This window comes from Aedes albopictus, chromosome 1 (genome assembly GCF_035046485.1).
Source record: "Aedes albopictus strain Foshan chromosome 1, AalbF5, whole genome shotgun sequence".
NCBI classification, from domain to species: domain Eukaryota; kingdom Metazoa; phylum Arthropoda; class Insecta; order Diptera; family Culicidae; genus Aedes; species Aedes albopictus.
Window position 1 is genome coordinate 285,107,770 of NC_085136.1, and position 20,098 is coordinate 285,127,867.

Here is a 20,098-nt window from a genome sequence, read left to right on the forward strand (position 1 = left end):
GGAATCCTTGAATGGGCTCCTGGAGGAATTCCTATGAAAATTCTCAAAAAATAAAAACACTTGCAGGAGTTCTTGGTAGGATTCCTTAAGGAATTCCTAGAACTTCAAGGAATTATTACAGTTAATTTTGATAAAATTTGCGGATAATATCCTGAAAAAAAGTCCCGGAAGAATCCCTAGAGGATTGTCTTGTGAAAATGTTTGCAAGAATTCTTGAAAAAAATCCGAGAAAACTTTCGAGTAAAACTCTTGCAAGAAAAACTCGTGGAATGATTCCCAAAGGAACCACTAGAATTTTTTTAACAAAAACTATTGGAAGAATTTCTTAAAGATCTCCTATTATATTTCCTTGTAAAACTTATGGAAAACAAATAATCAGAAACTACTTCAAAAATTTAACAAAGGAATTAGAGAGTCACTCGTGAAAAATAAATCCTGAAAGAACTGCGATTATAATTCATTAGGCTGACACAAATTTCGATTTTCTCTTTTGTCACCGCCCCCTCGGAAAATTTTGGTCGAAATTCAACATTTTGAGGGGGGACACCAATAAATTATTCAAGAAATTTTAAAATTTTAAGGTAAAATTAGAGTTGCACAGAAAATTTCTTAACAAATCCAATGGGTTTATAGATTTTGCCGAATTGTTTGGGTATTTCTTCGTCAAATACATTTATTATTTATTGTCCTCCCCCTTAGCGAGCCAACGAGTATTGTGACAAAAGAAGAAAATGAGATTCGTTCCGGCCTTATTGAGCTTTTGGAGATATTCGGTGAGACTTTGGCAAGAATTTTAGGATCATCTCTTGTAAGAATAATTCTTATTATGAGAATTATTCTCAGATAAATTTCTGATAAAAATTATCGGAGAAAATCCTGAACAAAATCTAAAAGGTTCCCTAGAGAAATTCCGTATATGAATCTTCACAAGAATTACTGATAAATTTTCCAGAGCAATTCTTGGATATGGCAGATAAACTCGTGGAAAAAACTCTGCACATTTTCTGCAATAACTTAAGGAATTAACTGCTAGAATAATTTCTTGAGGATTTCCTGTGTTTCAGATAAATTGCTGGAAATAATACCGCAAGAATCCGAAGAACTTTCAGATGAATTGGTGCAATGGAAAACGTAGTGGAACAGTTTCCACAGAAATTCCTTCAGTAATTTGAGTAAATTTAACGAGGAACTACTAGAATTATTCTTAGAGAAAGTCCTGGTAAAATCTTGAGGATTTTTTTTTCATTCCTGGAGGAAATTGTGTGAGGTATCCTGAAGCAGGTGTAGGAGGAATTTTCGGTGAGACAAGAATGCAAGAATTCACAGAATAACTTCTGGTGAATTTATCGGACGAACTCGTGCAAAACTCCCGTAGGAATCTCGAAAATTTCTCATCGTTTAAAAATAATTTTCAAAGGCATCCAGGAATAACTCCCTGGAGAAGTTCCTAAGAAATTGACTGTGCAGTTCGTGAAATAATACCCAGAAGAACTGCTTAGCTTAAAAACCCCAAAAGCAATATATAAAAAAATCATACATCAAAACATTTTTCGACTCACAGCAGCGTGTATTTCCCTAGCTTCTTCTTCTTCTTCTTCTTCTTCTTCTTATCTGTGGCTCTACGTCCCCACTGGGACTTGGCCTGCTTCGCTTCAACTTAGTGTTCTTTGAGCACTTCCACAGTTATTAATTGAAGGGCTTTCTTTGCCTGCCATTGCATGAATTTGAATATTGTGAGGCAAGGACAATGATACACTATGCCCAGGGAGTCGAGACAATTTTCCCGACTGGAACGGGAATCGAACCCGCCGTCTCTGGATTGGCAATCCATAGCCTTTACCACTAGACTAACTGGACACCCCTAGCTTTGGTCTGCTTATCAACGTTCCGTTGCCAGACGAAGACTCCAAGTTCTACTGAGCACCTTGATCCTCCGGCAAGTGAGGGGAAAGCCAGTAACGCTTTTATATAAACCAGCACCAATGCCAACGACACCATCGACGAAACAGGACTTGTGCTTGGAAACTCGGTACGTGGAAGTACTCATCTCTCAACTTCATCCGGAGCACCCGCATACTCGCCGATCTACTGAAGGCATCGTAGCGCTGCAGGAGATGTGTTGAACAACATCCATAGTACGAACGCTTAGAGGTAGTCATACTATCTATCAGAGCTGCGGCAACACACGTGAGTTGGAAACAGCTTTCATCGTAATGGTCGATATGCAGAGGCGCGTGATTCATTGGTGACCGATCGACGAAAGAATGTGCAGGTTGAAGATCTAGGGCCGATTCTTCAACTTCAGCATAATAAACGTGCACAGTTCACGCTCCGGAAGCACTAATGATGACAAGTACGCATTTCACGCGCAGTTCAAACGCGAATACGACCGCCGCACAAGCCACGGCGTCAAGATCATCATAGAAGATTTAAACGATCAGGTAGGCCAGGAGGAGGAATTCAGACTGACGACGATTGGAAATGTTCAGCGCCCTCCAGCAGACGAAAGAAAACGGCGTACGACTCATTGATCTCACCGCCTCCAAAAATATGGCCAGCAGACGGAATCTCAAATCGACCAAGATCTGATTGACGGACGGCACTTCTCCGACATTATCGACGTCAGGACTTATCGTGGCGCCAACATAGACTCCGACCACCATCTGGTGATGGTCAAAATGCGTCCTAAACTTTCCGTCATCAGCAATGCACGGTACCGGCGACCACCACGGTACAACCTAGAGCGATTGAAACAACCGGATGTCGCCTCAGCATATGCGTAGAATCTCGAGGCATGGTTTCCAGACAAGGGTGAGCTCGATGAGGCTCCTCTAGAGGACTGCTGGAGTACAGTGAAAGCAGCCATTAACGACGCAGCCGAGAGCACCATCGGGTACGTGGAACGGAATCGACAGAACGAATGGTTCGACAAAGAGCGCAGAACGGTTTTGGAGGAGAAGAACGCAGCGTGGGCGGTAATACTGCAGCAAGGGACCCGACAGAACGTGGAACGGTTCAAACAGAAGCAGAAACAGCAGGAAGTTGCGAGGAAACACGGAAGTTCTACTAGAAGGGCAACGCATCCCGCAACAGCTGCGTGCCGCCTGCCGAAACATGCAGGGATGAGGATGGGGGCCTCTTGGCACATAGGCACAGGAAACCATGACAACGGAGAGAATGACTAGGCCAATGCATCAGAGGACGGAAGTGATCCAACTGCCATGCTGAGAGAAGTTAAGGATGCCATTCATCAGCTGAAACCTAACAAAGCAGCTGCCAAGGATAGTATAGCAGCTGAACTCATTAAGATGGGCCCAGAAAGGCGACTTTTTGGAATGTGAGAACTTCAGGGCGATCTATATTTTGAATGTTGCCTACAAAGTGCTATCCCAAATCATCTTCCGTCGTCTGTCACCTGTTCATCGACTTCAAAGCGGCATACGACAGTATCGACCGCGCAGAGCTATGGAGACTCATGGACGAAAACGGCTCTCCTGAGAAGCTTACTGGACTGATTAAAGCAACGATGGACGGTGTGCAAAACTACGTAAGATTTTCGGGTGAAATATCCAGTTCATTCGAATCTCGCCAGGGACTGCGACAAGGTGATGGACTTTCATGCCTACTCTTCAACATCGCTGTGGTAGGTGTAATGCGACGAATCGGGCTGAACAGTCGCGGTACGATTTTCCCAAAATCTGGTCAATTTGGACATTGTCGCCAGATCATTTGAAACGGTGGTAGGACTGTACACCCGCTGGAAACGCGAAGCAGCAAAGTTCGGACTGTTGATAAATGCGGATTCTGATTGACAGCTGACATCAATATCAATCGTGAAATTTGGAATTATAAGTTGAAGTCGTGCTGAACAGGCTCCAGAAGAAGCTGCGGTCAAAAAAAGATTCATCCTGCACCAAATGTACCGTGTACAAATGGCTTAACAGAACAGACTGCTGAACCTCTATAAGGGCACGAGACATGCAACATGCTCGAGGAGAACCTACAAGCATTCGGAGTTTTCGAGCGATGCGTGCTAAGGATGATCTTCATCGGTGTGTGGCGGCGAAGGATGCACCACGAGCTCGCTGCACTCTACGGCGAACCCAGTATCCAGAAGGTGGCTAAAGAATGCCGGAGAACAACCACATGTGTGCTCGCTCCTGGTCCTGTTGACACAAGAAGGCGTGGAGCGTAGAGAGCACAATGGGCGGGTCAACTGGAACATGATCCTGGCGAGCAATGGACATGACCGAGGATGAAGAGCGGCAGCCACAAACCGAGTATTGTGGCATACTATTGTTAGTTCTGTGTTATCCCAATATCATGTACAGCAGATAAATGTTATGTTGGTAAAAGCAAAGGTATTTCTCACATCCTGTAATCGTTAATCGTGAAATGGACCTTATCAAACTACATTCAGTTCCACTGCTTTTATGAACTCTTTTGCATCAATACGTTTAAGTATTGAACCGGCTTACTTATGGCTCATCGCTCCACTATTGAATTCTAATATTATAATGTGATGACCATCCTCCATACACTTGGCCCCTCCCCTGGGATCAAATATTCAAACGCTTACCAACTCACCAGTTAATATATGCGCCAACCGCTAACACCCTCTCTTTCCCTCTTTTTACCTCTTTTACCAACAGCCACTACATGCGACAGATTCTGGAAGCGCTGCGCTACTGCCACGAGAACGACATCATCCATCGCGATGTGCGGCCGGCGTGTGCCCTGCTGGCAACCGCCGATAATTCCGCACCGGTGAAGCTGGGCGGTTTCGGATCGGCCGTTCAGATACAAAACGGACGCGACTCGGTGGACGCGAACGGTAAGTGGTTCCTCCTGATGATGATAACTACTGTATGTAGCTAGTTTACCTACCCAAACCACCAACCTGCATGATGGCACAATCATCAACCCTTCATCTCTTTCACCACCCTCCTTTCTCGCTCGTCAATCCGATACCGTAATTTGATTTTGACGTTTACTGTGCTTGGTTGATTCGTTACTTTGAGTGGTAAAGGATTTTGGGCAGCGTTCATCAAGAGCAAAAGAGTTAACAACAAGGGTGCACGCAACACATATGGTTACTGATAATTAATTAACTTTCCTTCACACACACACATGTAGGGATAAACCCTTCTGTTTGACCGCAGGCCAGAGGCGTTTCCATTACTTATTACTTTAGGTACACTGTTGATAATAATTTCAATAAAAATGTGGATTAAGGGATTGAACATTATTTCAATACATTGGTATCAGAATAGTTACCCAATTTTTTTTGAGAAAGGTATTTCTTAAAATCGTCCTTCATGAGTTTATTCAAACATGATTTATTCACAGAGTCATCCTAGATTTCTTATCCGGGATAACATCCAGGAAATTTATCCAAAATTTTCAAGAATACTGCAGCGAGAATTTTTCATGGGTGTGCGGTGGATGATTCCAAGATCATCCTTTTTTCCTGCAATTTAAGGATGACACGAGAATTATGATATTGTCAAGATGCTGCAACATTCGGGAAAGTTAAAAATTATGGGATTTTCTATAAATAATTCCTCTTTGAATTCCGAAAACCATCACCCCCGGGATGTATTTTAGAGGTTTTCCCGATGTTGTTTACAAAGTCGCCTGCTGTAATTTCTCCTTCCAATTTAAAAAAAAATTGAGAAATTTCTACCAAATACCCTCGTGGGATTTTTCGTTCAGTTTTTTTTTTCAGAAATTTCTAAAAGAGCTCGTCCTGATAATTCTATCGAAGTTTCGGAACTTCTTCTAGCGGTTTCTGTGATTTCTTCCGATGTTTTCCCCGGATTACCTTCTTCTTATAGTTTTATCAGTGTTTTATAAGTATATATAAGTAATAGGTCGAAGTTGACTATCAGATAATTTTACCTTTTCCTAGAATCTTTCCAACATTGTGTAAAACTTCCCGATATTTTCAATAATTTGACCACTGATCTGGTTAATCAACTTACAGTGAAAATTATATAAATTTGATGCACTTTTTGAAAAGTTACAGCTAGTTGAACATTTGTACACGTCTATAGTTTTTGGAACAGCCTATGACTTCATTCATGTAATTCTTCAGAAATTTCTTCAATTTGTTACTAGTGGAATATATCCAAAGATTCCTCGCAAAGAACAAACGCAGTGACTCCAAAAATACAAGAATCCAAAAGTAGCACACGGTACAGTGTTGCGGTTAGTAACTCCACGATTTGGTTTGGGGTTCCTTTTGAAAACTTCAGGAATTTCTTCAGAAATTTCTTCAGAAGCTCTTTCGTTTTTTTTTGTTTTTTTTTTATCTGTATTAACGAGATTTTTAGCCCTAGGCTAGTTCATCTCGGGACCCACGCTTTACTTCCCTTCCGAAGGAAGAACTCACATTTTGCGAGTTTGTCGGGAGTGGGATTCGATCCCAGGTCCTCGGCGTGATAGTCAAGTGTTCTAACCATCACACCAGGTCCGCTCTCACGTTCGTATGTTTCTCCAAGGATTTCTTTCCAATTCCTCAATAGATTCCTTAGGCAAATCCTTCAGGAAGCTTATCCAGAGATTCCTCCAGAAAATTCTCCGGATACTCTTTCAAATATCCCTCCAATGATTCCTTCCAAAATTCTTCCAGGGATTTGTTTTAGAAAATTTTCCAAGACACCTTCAGAAATTCCGCTATTGATCCCTTCATGAATTTCTCCAGGGTTTTTATCAGAATTTTATCTGGAGATTTCTTCAGAAATTACGCCATGTTGAATTTACATAGAAATTCTTTCAGATTTGTGTTTCAGAGATTTCCCCAGTGATACCTTTCTGAAATTTTTTCAAAGTATTCTAGGGACTCCTTGCAATACTTTCCAAGAGCATTTCTACATAGATTCACAGATTCAGAAAATCTTTCATGGATTAATTCAGAAACTTCGCAATGGATTTCCACTGGAATTTAACCATTGATTCTTAAAGATTTAGTTTTGCGAATTCAATCTTAACATCCTCTGATGATTCCTTCAGAAGTTTCTTCATGGACTCGAACATCCTCCACTCATTCCTTCCGATGTTCCCACAATGGTTTTTCAGACATTCCTGCAATAGGGAGGGACTTATTTTGCAGAATATCTCCAGGATATGATTTTCCAAGTGGAAAGTGGACCAAAATTGGCCTCGAAATTGCGATATATTTACTAGTTTTCGAAATATTTGAAAAAAAAAAAAAAATCCTACTCTAGTATATTTTTGGGTTCCAACTGGGTTTGGATATCCATACTGAAATAGAACTTTTTTTTTAATATATCGAAAACCAGTATCGCAATTTAGATGTCAAATTTGGCTCAACTCGATTCTAGAATCACCGATTTAGCCTAGAAAAGTTAAGATTGAACATTTATTTTGGAATGTTTTTTTAATTATTGGCACTAGCATAAATTCCACTTAAAACTTTTGCGCCACCTCTAAGTATCAACCGAAATAGCTCATTTTTGCACAGTTTACTTATTTCGATCAGTAGATCACTTTCCACTTTGGAAATCATATCCCGGAGAGATTTTGCAAAATAAGCCACACCATACTCTCCCCCCTTCGCACGGGGTTTGCTTATCACACTTTCGAGAACTCGACCACCCTTCTCCGATAAGCGTGACGTATTTTATGGATGGTCCCTTAATAGTGACAGTTTTTTTCTTGTGAGTTATGATGGCAATGTATATTATCCTTAATATACTAGATTTCTATGTAACCTACTGGAATGCCCATTAAAATTCACTGAGACTCCCTGAGGAACATGCCTGCAATCACCTGAAGCCCCATGGAACGCCCCAGAAACTCCTGAAAACCCATGAATCCACTTGTAACACTCCTGGGATGCTCCTGGGATCCCTTGGAACACTTGAACTCTTTAACCCTAAAAGGGATACATGGGGTCCATTAGACCCCAGGCGCCTTTCAGAGCTCGTCTTTGATGAAACACACTCAGCGAGGTGACGAAACTGAGGCCATGAAGGTATCCCTTTTAGGGTTAAAGCTTCTTGAAACGCCTTCTAAACCACTGGAAACTCACTGTAATGCCCATGAAACTCAACGGGCCCTTAGGACATCTCTGGAACGCCTCTAAAACTTAATGAAAACTCTTGGAAAGCTTCTGAAACCCCCTGAATCCACTTGGAACATCCCTGGAATGACTCTGGTACCCCATCAAATTCTTGGGAACGCCCAAGAACCACCTGAAATTTCATTGAATATCCCTGAAACCCCCTGAAGGCCATGGAACGCCCTCAAAACCCCTCTGAAACCCTCGTAACGCTTCTTTAACCTATTGAAGGCTCGTGGAACAACCATGGTGCGGTCAAGTCCCAAGTAACACACTTGTCACAGAAGAGTCACGGCGGCGCAGGTTTTTATTGCACAGAAGTCACTGTGACTTGCTTCTAACAAATAAATACTAACTTGCTAGAAGTAAGTCAGACTTCTGCGCAACAAAAATCTGCGCCGCCGTAATTTTTCTGTGACAAGTGTGTTACTTGGAGTATCTTCCTGGAACATCCCTGGGATCCCCTGAGACCCCTTGGGACGTCCAAACCTCTTAAGAACACTATTGAGAATACCACTTGAACGATCCTCGGACATCCTGAAACATCCACGAACGCCCCTTGAACATCACTGGAACACCTTTGGGCCCCTTGATAGCCCCTGAAGGTCTTTGAAATCCCTTGGATGGAACACTTTTGAAACCCTCTGGAACTTCCTGAAACCCCCTTAAATCACCTGAAAGCTCCACGAAAGCGCACCTGGAACCCCTTAAAAATACCTACTGGACCACTCCAGGAATGCTTTAGAAATCCCCTGATACCCAATGACATTTTCAATTAAATTTTTCAATGGTTTCAAATCGGTTCAATATGCTGGTAGTCATGCACCAATATCAGTTGTTTACGTATTGTGAGAATTATTGAAGTATACACTGAAACCTCTTTTTATGCACATGGCTGGGACTGCATAAATTAAAAATGTGCATAAATTAAAAAAGGCATAAAAAGAGGGAAATTTATGCATAAATTAAGTTTGGGATTTAATTGGAGGTGTTGCTCCTGGGTTCCTAGGGCTAAGGAGGTTTCCAGAAAGTTCCCAGAGAGCCCAAAAAGGGGGTTCCAAACTTCCAAGGGGCTTCAGGGGCGTTTTAAGGGGTTGTTTCGGGGGATTTGAGGAGCCTTTTTTGGGTGTTCTGTCAAGATTTTTTTGGTGTTTTCATGGGACTACGGGGAATTCTGGGGTATTTCAATAGTATTAAGTATGTTTCAGGGGCGTTCCAAGGGACTTTAGGGGCAATTCAAGAGATCTCAGGAGCCTTTAAAGGGCGTTGCAAGAGGTTTAAGGGGCGTTTTAAGGTATTTCAGAGTCTGCTCTGAAACTTCCTGAAATGCCTCAAAAATCCCCCTTAAACCCCCCGGGGCCCCATATAACACACCTGAGAGGCTCCGAAATCCCTGAAAACTCCTCTGTAACGCTTCCGTAATGCCTCTGAATCCCCCGAAAATACTCTGAAGCGTCTTGAAATGCCTCCAAATTTCCCCGTAAACCCCCTCGGACCCAATGTAACGCACCTGAGAAGCTCCGAACCCCTCGAAATCTCCTTCGTAACGCCTCTTAATCACGCCGGAAATGGTCAGAAACATCCTGAAATGTCTCCAAAATCCCCCTTAAATCTCCTCTGACCCCATGTAACGCACCTGAGAGGCTCCAAACCCCCCGAATCTCCTCCATAACGTTTTTGTAACGCCTCTTAATCCCGCAAAAAATGTTTTGAAACGTCCTAAAATGCCTTCAGAATCCCCCTTAAACCTCCTGTAACCCCATATAATGCACCTGAGAGGCTCCACACCCCCGGAAAACTCCTCCGTAACGTTTTCGTAACGCCTCTTAATCCCCCAAAAAATGCTCTGAAACGTCCTAAAATGCCTTCAAGATCTCCCTTAAGCCCTCTCGGACCCCATGTAATGCACCTGAGGGGCCCCAAACCCCCCGAAAACTCCTCCGTAACGCTTCAGTAACGCCGCTTAATCCTGCTCTGAAACGTCTTGAAATGCCTTCAAATCCCCCATAAACCCCCTCGGATCCCATGTAACGCACATGAGAGGCCCCAAACCCCCCGAAAGCTCCTCCGTAACGCTTCCGTAACGCCTAAAACTGGTCAGAAACATCCTGAAATGCCTCCAAAATCCCGCTTAAATCCTCTCGGACTCCATGTAACGCACCTGAGAGGCTCCGAACCCCACTAAAACTCCTCGTAACGCTTACGTAACGCCTCTGCATCCCGCCGAAAATGCTCTGAAACGTCTTGAAATGTCTCCAAAATCCACCTTAAACTCCCTCAGACCCCATGTAACGCACCTGAGAAACTCCGAAGACCCCGAAAACTCTTCCGTAACGTCTCTGAACCATGCTGAAAATGGTCTGAATCATCCTGAAATGCCTCAAAAAATACTCCTCAACCAAAATCACTAAAAACGCCTCCGTAACGCCTCTGGAACCAGCCTAAAATGCTCTGAGAGTTCCTGAAATTACTCCGAAACCCCCTTAAGACCCACTTGGACCCCATGTAACGCACATGAGACCTTCGGAAAAACCCAAAAACGAACCTGTAACCTTCCTTTGCTCTCCTCTGTAAACACCCCTTGGCCGCCGTTGCAATAGTTCCCGTCATTATTCAATATACTTATGCACAATATTGGTTCTAAGTAGCTTTCCCTCTTTTTATACAGGGCATAAGATACGTGCATACATTAAAGTGCAAAAAAATAACATGCATAAAAAGAGGTTTTAGTGTAATAACATTTTCAGAAATTTTTCGTGAGTTCGAGTCTCACTGGAGTATGTAGATTTATATTCATAATTCAAATCTCAATTTTTGTCGTCGAGCACATGTTTCTGTTGTGCACATGGATGTCAAAGCATTTTTAACAGCATATAGGTAGTGGTCAACAATTGACGAATTACACTAGTATTTATCATACAACAATTACTATAACTATATAAATTTAAGAGATACAAGTTTGTCGCCTTGAACAAAAAATTGAGTTAGGAGATGGTAGCATAAAAAATGTTCATAACTAAGTATTTATTAAGCACAGGAGCCAGCCCTGGCTACGGCCATGGCCCAACCCCGAAAACTGTTGACCCTTTTTCGGGAGAAGAGCTGTGTGCCACTCGAGTTCCCACACGCGGGAGAACCGTATGCCGTTGTGGAGCTATTTGCGCGAATCGGAATAACGTAACCCCATTTTGATCGTCCACGCGGCTCGTATGTAGCGCACAAGTAGTTTTATTCAAGGACCCTCTGTGTTGGCTATGCTGTGACCACAACTTGTGCGAAACTTTTCCATTTTGGGTTCATGATGCGAGAACACACTTGTGGATGTTGAATCCGAATGGGGTTTTCTGCAGGAAGGATGTGGCTGGCGCTCGGTCAATATTAAAGTTTGAAAAGTGTTCGGTTCTTGAGGGGGATGCGGTTCGGCGTGTTGAAGGGATATTCAAAAATGGATAATATGTTGAAATCCAGTGCTCTGGTAGTTGTAGTATTTTTTTACTTGTGTTGTTCATTTAAAGTACAATTCACCAACAGCAAATCTTTTGAATTCTGGTTGAAAATCTTAAAAGCAAACGAATTAAGCCTCAAGATTAATTGAATTAGCAAACGAAATCGAAAAAAAAACAATCCAACAAATCAATAACCTTTGTAGCAGACTTACTCATTATCCTTTAGGCTTATCCTCCCTACTAGGGAGTCCCTAGTATTCTGTGTATGATGTGAAGAATCAATTTCGTAATAATGTGTATACATATTCTACCGAACTTTTTACTCGTCTGGGGGCTGTATTATCTACTACATGGTGATAACTTTGGGTAAAACTAAGACAAAGTACGCTTAGAAATAATCACATATTTCTATCAGTGTAAATGAAACGTGTTCCATTTATCCGAACCATTCACACTCGCCGAATCCCCAGGAAGCAATTCAACCCATCATCTAATTAGAGCCTACGCAGGCACCATCGATCGTTTGGAAACCACACTAACAACCTACAGTTGAGACATACTTCCAACACGGTCACTTCATTTCTTAACCCACGGATAGGTAAAAACAGCCGTTCCTTAGTTCACCCTTTTAGCACCACCATCACCGGCGGCGGTGGGTTATTCGACTAAACATCATCATTGTCCTCCGAATCACGTAATCACATAATCACTGTTCATTCGTAGTAATCAGATTAGTTGGGTTTGCTTCTTCCTAGCCCAGCGAGGCAGCAGCGAGGCGGAAGTGGAACATTTTCATCCGTCCAGTAGCACGTCCATGCTGCACAAAGGATCGATCGGGGAAAACATCTCGATTAAGTCGATTTCGCTGGTGAGAAGGAAAAATCTTGGCTAGGGAGTTTTTTCTTACTATGTATTTTATGATGCACAATGGATCGCACCGGAATGAGTTGCAAATTAGTTGGATTTAACCCTTTGGAGCCGAAGGAGTCATATATGACCCCAACATAGAAACGGCTGAATAAATTCACACATTCTTCAGTCTTCGTTAAAGTTGTAACAAATTGAGGCCTCTATTGAGGAAAAATTGGAATATTTGTATTCGAGACTTTACTGACAAGCTAGAACATCCTGAGCACCATGAAATTTGGAAGCACAAAAAAGCTGACATTCCAGTTGTTCTGGAAGTTTAATTTGGATATGGTTGACGTTCATATGTACTCACTCATTTAAGCTTCGTCAAGAATGTCAAAAGGTGTTTTATGTTCTGGGATGTTCTAGGTGTTCCAAACTGTCCTGTAGTACTTACCTAACCGATCAGGCTAAGGCCAGGGTGGCCTCTACAGTACATAGTAGCCGCCTGCATTCTACTCGGTCCATGGCTGTTTGTCTCCAGTTCCGCACTCTGCGTAGGGTCCGCAGATCGTCCTCCACTTGGTCGACCCACCTAGCTCGCTGCGCACGTCTTCTTGTATCGGTCGGATGACTCTCGAGAACCATTTTAGTCGGGTTGCTATCCGACATCCTGATGACGTGACCCGCCCACCGTAGCCTCCCGATTTTCGCGGTATGGACGATGGTTGTTTCTCTCAGCAGCTGATGCAGCTCATGGTTCATTCGTCTTCTCCAACCCAAGTAACACAGAAAACATCTTTGAAAATTAAATTTGAAAAAGATGTTATAATACAGTACTATACTCGTATTTGTATACATCTTATGTTGAAATCATGTTTTAACTATGTATGGCAGTAACAAGCTACTGAAAAATATTATCTACACCACCACAAGTTATAATAACGTAAATTTAACGTTGATTACACTAGTTTTCGTATAATCGCCTTCTTTCAATCAAACATGATATCTAAAACATCAGCAGCACATAGTTATAACATATGGTTTCAAATCTGTTATAAATACGTTATTTTTACGTATTCAATGCGTTAATGTATATATTTTTCCAGAATGATGTCTCCCATCACTCAATTTAAATCAATTCATGAAACGTGTCTTGCACTTAAAACTACAAATTATACTTATGATACGACACTCATATTTTATGCTTTGCTTTATGCTGATGGTTGGGGCTTAATATTAATTCGTCGTTTGGACCGAATTTGCTTACCAGGTAGGCACATAACAATGTCAGTATTCTCTAGAAAGCTTAGCGACTGTGGAGTTCACTTTGGGCCAGAATGGCTCGGAAGAAGGTAGCCACCTTTGAACTTCACTTCATTGTAAGGCCTTCTTTTATCTTATAATCACTTTGAGTACTTACGTGGTTATCAAATCTCGCTAGAAACACTGTTTTAATACCAGCAAAATGTTATAAATTCATTTATTCAGATTCACTCCGGGTACTGCACTCTTTATTTGTTATTGTTATATTTATGTTCAAAACAGGTATCAAAAAAACAAAAATCACATCGTTGTATGCTATTTAGAAATTGGATGTTGCAAATACGTTGCTACGATGTTTTTTCAATGTATTTCAAACGATACAAGTAGTTTTCGACAAACATGTTATTGAGATGTACAACAAATGTAATTTAAACGTACTTCCAATTTTTTAAAGTTTGTTTCTATCAGGCAAGAAAAAAATACAGTGCCGGCTAAAAAGTTTCACACTGACACTTATGTACAGCCGAATTTTCATCTGCAAATTTATCTCCCAATATTTTTTTATATGGCAAGTTTAAACATGAAATAATATAATTGACTTATTGATAACAAATAAAAATTCTGTAGCCTAAAAACACATCAATAATACAATATAATTGAAAATATCATTCCAAAACTTCCTGACGTTACTGTGTCAAGAACCCACCATGTTGCATGTCCGAAAACGTGTTGGAATATCTCACAAAAATAAGAGAAATGACAAAAATCTTCTTTCTTGCTTTCAATCCGATTGAAAGCGAATGAATTTATGAAGAGTGAATGTGATTATTTCACCATAAATTTTGAATGGCACACGAAATTAAGTCATAATGCCCATCGAGAAGGCATCTTACAAATGAAATGTGAGACTTGAAAATTATTTTGAGCCATTACTAAATATGACATACATAATAGGTGACATATTTATTTGCAGTGCGCGATTGATAATTAGTATTTTTCGTGCTAGTAATAAGTATGTTGTTACGATGTTTTTGAGAACATATTCTATACTTAAATTTATGTTATAATAATGTAAAGAAAAACATCTTTAGTAACATCAAGGATGTTTTATAAGCCGCCATTTTTTGCGCTTTTTCGGTGATATAAGTGTACGAAAAAACGTTTTCTGTATTTGAAACAAAACATGTACCTTTGTATGAAACATGTATTTTATACAGTAATATAACAAGTTGTGTTACTTGGGAAGTCCCGTCTTCCATCTGCACTCCGCCGTAGATGGTACGCAACACCTTCCGTTCGAAAACTCCAAGGGCGCGTTGGTCCTCTGCACATAGGGTCCATGTTTCGTGCCCATAGAGGACGACCGGTCTAATCAACGTTTTGTAGATGGTTAACTTCGTGTTACGGCGAACTTTATTCGATCGTAGAGATCTGCGGAGTCCAAAGTAGGCACGATTTCCTGCCACAATGCGCCTCTGAATTTCTCTGCTGGTGTCGTTGTCGTCGGTCACCAGTGAGCCCAAGTACACGAATTCTTCAACCGCCTCGATTTCATCACCGTCGATATGAATTCGGGGTGGCGGGCGCGGTGATTCCTCCCTGGAGCCCTTTGCCATCATGTACTTTGTCTTCGACACATTAATGACTAATCCGATTCGCCTGGCTTCACTCTTTAGTCGGATGTACGTTTCCGCCATCGTCTCAAATTTACGAGCAATAATATCAATATCATCGGCGAAACCAAGTAGCTGAACGGGCTTCGTGAAAATCGTTCCTCTCGTGTTTATCCTCGCTCTTCTTATTACACCCTCCAAAGCAATGTTGAACAGCAAGCACGGAAGACCATCGCCGTAACCCTCTGCGAGATTCGAAGGGACTCGAGAGTGTCCCTGATACTCGAACTACGCACATCACTCGATCCATCGTCGCCTTGATCAACCGACGACTCTTCCATCGCTTCGCGATCTCATTATTCCTGCTGGCGCTTCTTCATCCGGAAGACTGAGTTCTGCCTGTTCCACGCCTGTTTGTAACGTGCCTCATTTGCTCTCGTACGGTGTTGCAGCATTCTCGCCCATGCTGCATTCTTCTCGTTTTTCAACTGTTCACATTCGCCGTCGTACCAGTCGTTTCTGTGATTCGGAGTCGCGAAGCCTAGTGCTGTAGCCGAGGTACTACCTATGGCGGATCGGATGTCCCTCCAGCCATCTTCAAGTGTAGCTGCGCCAAGCTGCTCTTCCGATGGTAGGGCCACTGCTAACTGCTGCGCGTAGTCTTGAGCCACGTCTACGTTACGAAGTTGCTCGATGTTGAGCCGCGGCGTTCGACTTCGACGCGTGGTGATAACTGTCGAAAGTTTTGAGCGCATGCATACAGCGACTAAGTATAGTGATCCGAATCTACATTCGCTTTGCGGTATGTGCGGAAATTGGCTATATCCGAGAAGAATTTGATGGTCGGGTGATCTGCAGGGGGCTTTATGGATATCTTTGTGGGGGAAGAAGGTGCTTCGGACTACCATACCACGGGAGGCTACAAAATTTACGCAATTGCTGTAGATGCTAGATATAAAATCGATTGAACATTCAGAAGATTTGCTGGACATGAAATAATACAAACCGTAGCTTTGTATAATGATAGAAGTAACTATTACATCCGTAGACTTAAGGATCTAAACTCAAGAACAGTTTGGATGATCTAGGATATCCCGACCGATCTAAAACTTTCTATTAAAGTTTCAGAAGACTTACTGGATATAATAGAGTACATATCGTAGATTTGTATAATGATGGAAGTTACTGTTACACCCGTAAACTTAAGGATCTAAACTCAAGAACAGTTTGGATGAGGATATTCCGACTGATTTGATACTGTCTATTGAATTTTCAGAAGACTGACTGGACATAATAGTATACAAATCGTAACTTCGTCTAATGAAAGAAGTTTCTGTGACACCCGTAGACCTTATGATCTAAACTCAAGAACAGTTTGGATGATCCAGGATATTCCGACTTATCTGATACTGTCTATTGAACTGTCAGAAGACTTACTGTAAATGATAGAATACAAATCGTTGCTTTGTATAATGATAGAAGTTACTGCTACACCCGTAGACTTAAGGATCTAAACGCAAGAACAGTTTGGATGACCTAGGATATCCAGAAAAATACCGGCATCATATTTTATCCTTTTTATGCTGTTGAGTACCTTAACTACAGAAATACGTAGAAGAAACTACATAATAACGCTCAGGAATATTCCGCCTTCAAAGGGTTCAGTAGTAGATGGTGTGGATCTTCGGCATAGGATGATCTTTCGGTTTGCGTATGATTCTACATATACACCGTCTTGAATTGCACATCAGTTCCATAGCACAGCATGGCATTAACCCGGGAGCGGTCGCGTCGTGTACTGAGTACACGCACCATGAAAAAAGCACGCTTGTGATACACAACGTACGCGTGATGTCGCTGAGGGTGGCCGAATACGCGAACGCGCTAGGGTTAACATAAATCGTGGATGGAGTTGCATATATTTGTTAACCCACTACTAACTACAATGGCATAGAGCCGCTCATTTCCATCCTCCTGGCCAAGTCCTTGCAAGAATGAAACATATTCATTTATGAAACTTGATGTAACATACGTAGAGTCAATTTTTGCTGTACATCTATCGTATTTGTCGTAACAATTTCACGTCATCAGTTTCATCATCATCATCAATAACTTTCAAACAATATTTCCTATCGAAAACTCACAGTAATCTCCTCATAACATTCTGGTCTTCTCTTTCTCTTTTTCTATGTCCGTTGCTTTACATGATTTCTCCGAACTCCGCCATCCAACTAACCCCAACCACACCAACCCGATTCCAACGCTAACAATTATAACAACGACAACAAATACATCATCTACAACAATAACAACATCGCCACCACGAAAACAACAATCCCCAATTTCAATCCAACCAACCAACCAACCACCAACGCCCCAGACCAACCACTCCGGTTGTACTTGAGTCCCCGAGGAAAGCTCTACCTAAAATCCGACGGCGAGGGTAAGCACAAGCAGAAGCATTTAGAGTCTACACAAACTGTTACCATACTTTCCATAGTTTTTTTTTCTTCTCACTTATTTGGTGATGCATTTTTCTACTGTTTTCAAGTTCCTCTTGTGGCAATGTTGTTTCGGTTGATGAATCCTCCAATTGGATCACGTCTTGCTCAGCGTTTTTTTTGGAGGAGAAAAAAAAACTGGATTATGATCCTTTTCATCCCGTGACGTTGTAACATTGTGCGTTTCGCTGTTCTCCGTTCCGTTTATGTTGGTTGTTATTCCGTTTTCGTTATTTTTTTTTTCTTCACATTTATAATCCAGTTCTCGTTGTGCGCTTTTTTCGTTTATTTTTTTTTCACTCTGTTCTTGTTTTTGTTGGTGCTCGACTATTTTTTAAAACTAATGAAATTTTCGCAATTTATCTAAATGGAATCGTTGATGTTTGGATGTTTATTTTTAAAGGCTCGTGCAACGAGTGGCGGGAACGGAAGAGTGCATCTGAAATGTTTACTTTCGCTGTGTTGTTGTTTGGACACGGATTTCGGATGGATTTTTCCTACGTGCTGATATTACTCACTCTAAACATGCTACACACGCACATCACTTGCTTTGCAAAAGCTATTCACAGTAGTTGAGTAGTTTATTTTCAAACACGCTCACAAGCAGTCATTATCACGCAAAAACTCCACAAAGAATTATGTTTTTCGCTAAATGGTCATACTCTTTCAATGTTGTTGTGAAGGTCTATCATGTTCTATTGTTATGTTTGCATTAATACTCAGAACCAATTATCTATTCAATGTCATATCATATTTTTTATCTTACAAAAATATCAAACTTCAGAGGATTTTCTATAGGTTTTAATATGTTGTTACTAAGCAAATTTTATGGTTTTTATACTTTCACAGTGTGTCATGTTGCTCTCACTTTTGTTTTGTCACTTTTGTCTTCTATTCCGACTTATTCAAGAATTTAGTGGCTTCGTTTTGGTGTCTGTGAGCGTGTCTTGCTTGAATTTTGATGCCATACGAAGTTCATAGTTCAAATGCCAAGCAAACACACACACACAGACAACAAAACCAATCCTTAAAGAAGACGAAATAGACGTCGAAACGTCGGAATCGTTTTAGCTGCCTAAAAAGCTTAAAAATTCAGCAATTTCTTCCAATTATTTCCAATGGATTCCTCCTAGAATTTCTACCAGGTTTTATCTTATGATTCCTCCTGAGATTTTTTAAAATTTCTTTTTATTTCTGAATTTTAACTGTAGCTATTTCTCAATACCAAACCCGTCAGGATTCATCCAAGAATTCTTTGGGAAGTTCCTTCCAAAATTGTATGAGGGATTCCACCCGGTGTTCCTTCACTGGTTTTAACTGGAATTCTTTAAAAGATTTCTTAAGAATTTTACGAATCCATCTCGGGATTCCTACCGAGATTCCTGCATTGTTCTATCCCGGGGTTCCTTCAGGGATGTCTCCTGATACTCCTTGAGGAATTCTACCAGGTTGCTGCCAAGGATTACTCTATCATTTGTGTTTCTGAAGTTCCTTTAGGATTTCCGCCCGAGATTCTTCCATTGATTTCTCTCGGGATTCCTTTGAGAGTTTCCGCGGCAATTCATACATGGATATTTTCCGGTATTCCATCTGGGACTCTCTCGTTCGTTAGTTTCTTCCCAGTTTCTTTTAAGGGATTACTCCCGCAATTCTTTCTGGGCTCTTTCACGATTTTTTCCGCGATTTTATGAGGGATTCTTCCGGGATTCGTCCCGGGGTTTATACCGGGATTCCTTCAGGTAATTCTTCCGGGCTTTCTTCTTTTGAGGAATTCCTTCAGGAACTTACCCTGGCTTTCTCAATGGATTCCTTCCGGGATTTTTCCCAGGATTACCTTCTTGTTTCCCTCCGGGATTTTTCCGTTGATTCTTTCCAGGGTTCTTAAAGACTTTTTTACAGGATTCCTTTCAACATTCTTGCAGGTTTTCCTCCAGAGATTCCTTCAGGGATATTCCCTGGTATTCAATCAGGGATTTCCCCCGGAACTATTGATTTTCCCGGGATTGCTATTGATTTTTTTTCAGGATTCCTTTAGAGATTTCTCTAGGACTTCCTACAAGGATCCCTTCCGGAATTTTGCCGGGATTCCTCCAGGGATTTCTTCTGAGATTTTTTTTCAGGAATACGTCCAGACATCAGGTTGCTCTTAAATTTCTTCATTGATTTCTAACAGGTTTTCTTTAGAAATTCCTCCAAAAACTGACAGATTGATTCTTTGAAGGATTCTGCCCGAAATTCCTTTAGGCATTCCACCCGGTATTCCTTCTCAGACTCCTTCATCGATTGATCCAGGGATCCTATCTGACCTTCATCCAGTCATTGTTATTCGGTAGGGGT

At 41.4% G+C, this 20,098-nt stretch overlaps 1 protein-coding gene across 4 annotated transcripts in view; it reads left to right on the forward strand.

The window, feature by feature from the left end:
* The window catches only part of LOC109414942 (peripheral plasma membrane protein CASK), a 676,441-nt gene that overhangs the window by 278,419 nt on the left and 377,924 nt on the right, over positions 1-20,098 (forward strand). For 3 of the 4 annotated variants that reach the window (XM_062846946.1, XM_062846943.1, XM_062846944.1), the window contains exons 5-6: positions 4,653-4,834; positions 17,641-17,703. In XM_062846946.1, coding sequence (XP_062702930.1) covers positions 4,653-4,834; positions 17,641-17,703 — 245 coding nt within the window. The remainder of the gene's footprint in view (positions 1-4,652; positions 4,835-17,640; positions 17,704-20,098) is intronic. The other variant, XM_062846945.1, reaches the window with a different exon arrangement.